Source organism: Panicum virgatum, chromosome 9N, assembly GCF_016808335.1.
Source record: "Panicum virgatum strain AP13 chromosome 9N, P.virgatum_v5, whole genome shotgun sequence".
Classification (NCBI taxonomy): domain Eukaryota; kingdom Viridiplantae; phylum Streptophyta; class Magnoliopsida; order Poales; family Poaceae; genus Panicum; species Panicum virgatum.
The window spans coordinates 72,102,003-72,110,292 of NC_053153.1; the positions used below are offsets into that span (position 1 = coordinate 72,102,003).

At 42.2% G+C, this 8,290-nt stretch overlaps 1 protein-coding gene and 1 long non-coding RNA gene across 6 annotated transcripts; one reads left to right on the forward strand and one right to left on the reverse strand.

Annotated features, from left to right (window-relative positions):
- Nucleotides 1-128: 128 nt before the first annotated feature.
- On the forward strand, nt 129-4,028 carry LOC120690480. The gene is made up of 5 exons (XM_039973133.1): nt 129-498; nt 595-677; nt 2,372-2,427; nt 2,505-2,600; nt 3,666-4,028. The coding sequence occupies exons 1-4, from the start codon at nt 327-329 to the stop codon at nt 2,581-2,583; spliced, it is 390 nt and encodes a 129-aa protein (XP_039829067.1). The 5' UTR covers nt 129-326; the 3' UTR covers nt 2,584-2,600; nt 3,666-4,028.
- A 1,782-nt stretch (nt 4,029-5,810) lies between these two features.
- On the reverse strand, nt 5,811-7,774 carry LOC120690481. 5 transcript variants are annotated; one of them, XR_005681760.1, is made up of 5 exons: nt 7,543-7,774; nt 7,276-7,333; nt 7,024-7,212; nt 6,834-6,933; nt 5,811-6,548 (listed from the first exon to the last, which is right to left on the reverse strand). It is a non-coding gene; the product is annotated as an uncharacterized LOC120690481 (long non-coding RNA). The 5 variants fall into 5 exon arrangements; XR_005681757.1 differs by having other exon boundaries at nt 7,276-7,383; XR_005681759.1 differs by having other exon boundaries at nt 5,811-6,125; nt 6,428-6,548; nt 7,024-7,383.
- Between the last annotated feature and the right edge of the window lie 516 nt (nt 7,775-8,290).

Genomic DNA, 8,290 nt, shown 5'->3' on the forward strand with positions numbered 1-8,290 from the left:
TGGGCCGTTTGGTTACAAGACCCAGCCCAAACAAGAAAACGGAGGCCCGGCCCAAGTCGCCGCGAGAAACGACCGCACCGAATCGCTTGGCGATGAAGGAAATCGCCGAGACGAAACAGATGCGACGCGGCTTCAATCCACCTGTCCGTTGTCTGCTGTCTGCTCACCTAGAAACCGAGCCAACTCCCACATTCATTTCGCTCCCCACGCGTACGAACTCGCAGATCGGTGAGAGACCGAGGCGACCGCGGACTTGCTTCCCCTCTTCCTCCCTCCCCGCCTTTCGCGCGAGAAGTTTCTAGAGTGGTCGAGCCGAGGGGGTTCCGATGGCGCTGCAGTGGATGATCCTGGCGTGCGTGGTGGCGGTGGAGGCGGCGGTGGCCGCGCTGGTCACGCTTCCGGCGCCCCGCGCCGTGCGGGGTCAGATCGTCGCGCTCACGTCCTTGCTCCTGCAGCCGCTCGCCAGCGTGATACCCTTCGCTGCCTTCCAGCTCCTCGGTGCGTGCGTCGCCCCGTCCTCCCGGACCTCCTGCTTGTGCCGCTGACCCCTTTCAGACTCTGATTGGTTCCCCTTTTTTTCTGATGTGAGTGCAGATATCTACTGGAAGAAGGAGCACAGGCTGATGTGCACCTCGGAGATTTGCACAGCCGAGGAGCGCATCCGTTTTGAGAAATCGGTGAGTGGTCGATTTTCTTTGTGCGCGTAGATTTGTTAACTGTTCTTAGGGTTATGGTTTTCCTGCCTAGCTTTTTAAGTCTAGAATAAGTTAATTAGCTGTTTTCCCCTTAGAAAGGGTTATATTTTAGTTGGGCTATCTTGATTCTGTCTTCTTGACATCTAGTATGTATCGCCGACATGGGTTACGGATACGGTGATACATGACTTTGAAAAACAACACCGTGATAGTATAGAGAAAGTATCAGAGTATTGAAGTATTGGATATGGTTATGGCTGGATTATTGATGTATCGGTGATACATAGGGACCTGGTTTAGTGAAGTATGGCTACCGAGAATGCATGAGCTGGTCCGTTTAAATCTTACTATGAGTTTTGGAAAGGTTTAATGATACTCTTATCTTCAATTTGATATGCTAGTTTAGTAATATTACTCCCCAAATTTTAAATGGCTCTGCAAGAAATGGAATTTTATTTTTAAACACAAGTTAGAGAACCAGAAACTAGGTGCAAGATGCAGGAGCAAAATTTGGGTTTGGGATAACAGAGGAAATGGATGCATTTTTGTGTTAGACAGAGAACCTATTATCCTTCATGTGTAAGCACAGTATGCAGATTAGAAGCTTCGCCTATCAGCTTACTTTCTGTAAAGGAACTTCAGGTTTTCTCTTATGCTGCAACTATGTTACTAGATATCATCAAAGATATGTGCTGCTGCAGCCAACATAACTAAGGTCACCATATCTTAGAAGGACACCCATCTTTCCAACATTTGCAGTACTCCATCGTTCTGTCCTGTGAGGTTGGAATATCTGTGTTAAGAACTAAGAAGTTTATATACAGGTTGCATGATAATTACCAGCGTTGAGGCACCTTTTGGGCTAAATTTCTCAGAGTCTGAAATTCTCTCATGTATTCCAGTTCCAGAAGAGTAAGGCCCAATGAAGTTGGTAGTGCATAATACACTATTTTCCCCTTTAGAAGTAATGTTATATGGATCCTTTTCTACTAGTAAAGGGGAACCAATGTGGAGCGTGACTGGTGCATTTTGATCATGTGTCAATTTGAGGAACTAGGTGCAATTGAGGCAAAAGTATCACACGGGAGTTATGTTAGGCGCAAAATAATAGCGGGTGTCTCTTTATTTTGTAGATTGACATATTAAACATTAAGTCAGCATTTACAAATCAATTATTAATACATCACACACAAGCTATTCTATAATGTTGCATCTGCAAAAAGAGCAGAAAATATTACTATTGTTAAAGCTTCCATAAAGTAGTCCACCTTAAAAAAAAATGGTCTACATGGTGCCAGTTTGCCCCCCTTGCCCAGTTAGCCTGCCTGCCATTGGTAACTTACTAATTTTTCGTATCTTTGAACATTATTACTAGTTATACCATTTATTTTCTTATGCGCAGAATGTATCATGAAACTTGTCTCGTGTTAAGATCCACTCAAATAAATTTCCATATGTTTGATTTGTTTGCTCCCATGTTTTGTGATTTTGTGCCCTGTGAATGTGATTTTTGGCCGTATTGTATTATCATTAGAGGGATCCCCCTTACCTTTAGAAGTTATAAACTTATGGCAATTATCTTATGCATGTCACCGAATTGTAGTGCCATGTTTTATAGGAAGTTGTAATATTATTTTGTAATTTCTTCTGTGTCTCAATGATGATTTCTTGCACAGATGTTCAAAGCCCAGAGGAATGTCATATTATGTGTTTCAGCATGCCTCCTTTATTGGTAAGCTTCTTATCTTCAGAATCTGATTAATAGACTTTCCATGAGTGTCCATTTATCTTTTTTTTTCTTTGCTACAGGTGCATTTATCGCATTGTCAAGTACAACAAGGATATTAAAGCATTGGAAGAGACTGAGAAGCGCCTCAAGGAAGACTAGATTTATTTTATTTCAAGGTTAGTTGTTTAAGTGTGATTCAGTGCTGAGTAGGTTTTCCAGTCTACCTCAGCAAGGATCTCGGAAATTAATAATGGGAAAATAGGTATCTTCATGTTGACACCGGAACTTAGGTTTTTTTTTTTGGAAAGCTGGAACTTAGGTGCCCACCTAATTGACGTGCTACAGCTATGAAGCAAAGAATGCATACATCTCATTTTAGTTTCCACTAGAAGTTTTTGTGCTTCTGGTTGGTTTGATCTGGGTTTATGAATCTGGCCCTATTTGGTTCATTCTAATCTATTCTCTTCTAGGAGAGAATTTTGCATGTATGAAGGGCTAAATGAAGTCTATTTGCAAAACCTCTTTAGGGATGAGTGTAACTTTTCGCGACGAATCTAATGACGGTAATTAATTGATGATTGACTACAGTGATGCTACAGTAACCATTCTCTAATCGCGCGGTCAAAGCCTCAAAGGCCTCATTAGATTCTTCAGGGGTTCTGAAGTTGGTTTTGTAAACTGGATTTATTTAACACTGTAATTAGCGGTCAAAGTCCATTCTAGGGATAACCAAATGGGGCCTCGGTCTGCTCATCCAGTATGCAATCCACTGAGCACCTTCATCGTTGTCTCTTATTTTTACTTTCTTTTATTACCAATAGTGGTATGACTGCTAGATAGTGCTTGTATCTTAGCCTGGGTAAAGTAGGAACATGACATACATGATACAGCAGCATACAATCTTTATATATGCTTTCGGATGTGTTGTTGGAATTCTTGAACAATGCTTACCCCCATTTCAGTAAGCAAGCAAATTTTTCCCCTATGCGCACCTCCATCCAGGCAGAGGTGTCAATTTTTTTTCTTTGAAGCCTGTATTGCCTCCATCCAAACAGCTACCAGGTTCCAATGTCACAAATTTGGATTACTGTGTTCATTATGATCTGCATTGTGTTTAAATTTTTCTTGTAGTTTGATCACTATGTGCTCTTCGTTCTATTATTCTTTTATCTCATAGTTTGTAATTGTCAACAAAAGGGACACTTGAGTTACATCTTTTTTCTTCCCTTTGCTTGATGCAGGTGGACTCCTGGCCTTCAGAAGATGTGTAAGATCATAGTTCCTTAGGATTTCTGGTGTATAATATCCTCCTTGGAGCAAAGAAGAGAATGTCAAGCTGTTTCAGCACACATCTATGATTATGGTCTTATATCAGTGTTATTTGGTCGTTTTTAACTTATGATGATGGTCACATTGGGCATTTCTAGCATCGCTTGTTTATCAACAGTTCAAACATTTTCGAGAAGTTGTCTGAACATCTGTAAACCGCCCTTTTCTTGGCCTTGCATGTTGAACTAGTCTGGTAATTGTTTAGAATTGTATTTAGATACGCAGACCTTGCATGAAACTTATCTTGTTGCCAAAGTTTCCAGCAGTTGAACCAAGACCGGGTCGCAAACCTTGGACGGATGATATATTACTGTTTCGGTAAGAAAAATTAGATGCCCGTGTGCCCAGGTCGGGTGTTGCCGTCTGCTGTTCGCCGATAGTCAGGTCAGAGTGTTGGACTTGCTGACCGCGGCTCTTGGGAACCTCTCTCTCTCTCCGGTTGGCTGTAAATCCCATAGCTTCGGCTTTTCGAAAACGGTTCTGGTTGCGGTTTCTCTAATAAAGCAATTTTTCTGAGGAAGCTGATGCCGTTTTAAAAAAATATTTGAAGAAACAGCTTATTTCTGTTTTTCATGAGTGGATAGCAGAGGTGAAGCTAGTGAAACTATTATTTTTTATTTCTTCTACCGTTCTACGTTGTGTAAGCTGCTTCCGGCTTCATGAGGTGCTTCATGTATGAAGCTATTTGCAAAATAGCTCTTTGGTACAGCTTCAGGTGAAGCTGTTCCAAAAGCTGACATAAGTTTGGTCTGCGTTAGCGAGGAATTCCAGCGATGCAGGGGCTCCTCCAGCGAAGCCTCAGGCTCCGTCAGGGTAGTGGCGGTACCGTACCACGTTCCTCTGTCTGCACCCGTCGGCATCTTCCTCAATCCCCACGATGACAAAGTTCTTGTGGCACTTCCGCTGTCACGCGGCCGCTAGCTGCGCTCAGGCAGGCCCGTTATCTCGATAGATTTAGGTTGGCACACGAGGAGCCCGTCTGGGAGAGCTCCGCCGGAAAGGCTTCAGCTCCACGGTACCGGGAATGGTACTGTAGCAAGAAGCCAGACGCAAAAGGTCCAAGTAAGGGCGCGTTTAGTTAGCGAAATTTTTTTGTTTGGCTACTGTAGCAATTTCATTTTTATTTAGTAATTAGTGTCTAATTATGGACTAATTAGGTTCAAAAGATTCATCACATCATTTACAGCTAAACTGTGCAATTGGTTATTTTTTAAAACTACATTTCATGCTCCATGCATGTGTCCAAAAATTCGATATAACGGAGAATCTTGAAAAATTTTGAGAACTAAACAGGGCCTACTGGAAAAGAGGTGGAGCCGGTGGAGCTGCTACGGAGCCGGAGCACCTCAGAGCTCCCAAACAAACTTTAGGTTGTCGTGGGTTCCACCACTGAAGATGACAGTAGCAGAACGTAGCAAGGGAGACAGGGAGTGAGGTGCGGACAAGAGAGGTAGAAGGAAGCTCCATTAGTCCGTTACTGTTTATGTAAGATAGAAGAGATGGACATAAGTTAAAGAGATGGGTCACAATCCAATGATCATGCACAATTTACTGACATATATGTATTGCAGCACCCAGGATCGCGTGAGCAAATAGGTATGAGCAATAATAATGAGACCAACCATATACTCGCCTTTTATGAACCCAGCGGAAAATTGATTGCAGGTAAAGTCAGTAGTCGATGAATTTTTTTTTATCAAAGATTGAATTATATCATTTTTAAAAAATAAGTGGGTATATGCTCATACCTCCTCTGTTTTAAATTATTCCGTACCCGAGCCAGCCCCGCCCACCGGTCGCGCCTGGCGCTAGGTGAGCGCCTGGTTTTTTTCTCTCCCGGTTTTCCTCCTGGCCGTTTTCCTCCCTCGCTGGTTTTTCTCCCCTAGAACAGATCGCTGGTTATTCACATGGTTTTTTTTTCACGGATTGCTTAACACATACGCATTCTTTCGGGAGATGTGCGGCACAAGTTGATTGTTGGGAGGTGTGCTTGGTCAGTACACTCTTGATACGTTCGTGGATGCATGGGAGAATGCATACACTTTTCTGTACATGTGTAAGATTAAATTGGACGAGCACCCATGGATTAGATTAATTATTCGGTACAGTACAATTTGATCAATTCTGTCTTTGACATGTTGGCCAACACATAGTTTCTTGCAACTGAAATTCATTGGCCTATCACAAACACTTAAAAATAGGCTGTCAATCATAAATACTACATAATTTGGTTCCAAAAACACTTTATTAGCATAAATACTATTCATATCACTCTTTGTTTTTCAATCTTCCCCTCAATCTCCAGACTCCAACTTCCTACTGATTGATTGGCATAAAGTGAAGGAAAAAAACATGTATACGCTGGCCTTCACCTGCACCAGGCATGACAAAATAAATTCTTTGACATCAATCATCATGCCATTAGAAGGGTTATGGACCAAATTACAGGCATACAAATGGATGTCTCGGAAGGACATGAACCATCAAGCTAACAATAATTTTCTACACTTCCCTGGAGATATTTTAGCCTTCACAGTCATATGAGCTTTTTTGGATGTCTTCTGTAAGGCTTACAAATGCCAGGCTTATTTGTTCTGATAAATCTGCTCTAACTGAGAACTTGGAGCTGCATGCAAATGTCAATAGTTCAGAACAACAGCAGGTGAGAGCTCACCTCTCATGCCGAAGCTGAGCTTCCCATGGAGCGTCATTGGCATCTGAATTCCTGAACTGGAGGAGGCACAGCAGAATATGCTCCTTGTGTCCTCACACTACCCACAAGCGAGGGAGATAAACTGAGAACAAAGAAATCACTTGTGATATTTGAAAAAACAAATACGAAATGTGGATATGCCTCACATATCAAATGATTGTTTATATTCTGCAAGAACATAATCGCTAAGTACAAAACAGAACAAAAGGAGTGTTCTTGAAATTGACAATAAGCACAAATCTAGTAAAAAGTTACAAGTACACAAAATGAATCGTATCTGTGAAATCAAGGATGAATACATCCAGTAACTTTCTTAATAATAGGCACTGGTTACATGGTTTGCAACTATGCAGGTAATAAAATCTACCTTCCGCCTATTGGATTTGCTGGAGCAATAACACTGCATCGAGCTTGAAGAGATGTGATGATTCCTGCCTTTGATATTCTGATACTCTGTTGCTCCATGGCTTCATGAATACGAAGAGAATTATTATTCATAAGATAGAAATTTAGATGCTAATAGTACAGAAGATTCCAATGCAAATATTATAACATACCTATCTTGATCGTTCATCTTGTCAAATTCATCAATAAGGCATATGCCCCTATCAGCAAGAACCAGTGCACCTCCCTCAAGTGTCTATTCCCGTGCTACTGGATCCTTGTGAACTGCTACAGTGAGACTAACAGCAGAGGCTCCTTTTCCAGTTGTATATACTGCTCGGTGTCCTGTTTTCTCCACATACCTAAAAGATGGAAAATTAGTGGTGCAATCTCAAATGATGAAAAGTGATTGATTCTGTCCTTACTTTAGAAATTGGGATTTTGCAGTGCCTGGATCACCCAGGAGGAGGAGACTGATATCGCCTGTTAGACTATTCATGGCCATAAATGGACGGAGCAATTGATTTGACAATCTGTTGAGTTCAAGTGCTTATGTGAGATATTGTACATTAGCATATCGAGTTGTATCAAGAGATTGAAGAGTAAAATAACAAACCCTTTCCCCACTCCTCGGATCCTTGGACGAAAATCAATGCACGAAAATCTGGTGGATTCGGAATCGGTAGCAGTACCTTATCTCAATGAAAGACACAAGCCAAGAGCCAAACGTAGACTTATGCCCACCGGGTCGCCTTCGATGATGTTTCTTCATGGATCTAGCCCCGGCATCCCTGGAACCAGCTAAGCGGCCTTGCTCTATCTGCCCTCCATGGAATCTGCAGCCGATCCCATTCTTTCCACGGCTCTGCATGGCTCTTGCAGCCGGTCCACCCATTTCTCCACGCATCCTCTCTCATCCATCAATCTACAGGCTCAGGGATCAGGACGAATTATGTGGCACATTTTTCACAAAACGAATGACTCGAATTCAATCAATGAGGATCTAAAGCACAAGGCCATTGTGACAGACCCGCCGAGTTAAAACGCTTAATTAAGCGTAACCGCCGTCCTTTGGCGCATTAGCTTAATTAAGTGTAACTTGACAGGCTGCTTCCAACCCACAGGCCGATCGAAACACACCAGAAGTCCCGCTCGAAGGCGAGCGCAGAAGGTACCAGCAAAATAACAATATTACAAAAATAGAAAATAATAGCAAGACTTTTACAAAGCAGCTTAAATTTAAAATTTACAAATGAAATGATAGCAGTGGACGAGAATCTAGCTTACAGAGCATTTTTTCTCGAAAGTAAACAAAACGAACTAAATAAGCCGAGGACTACCGAGACGGGAAGACGAGGCGCCACATCGAGCCCACCGATGTGAGACCTAGTTAGCTTCTATACCTGAAATAGGGTAAACAACAAACCCTGAGTATACTAA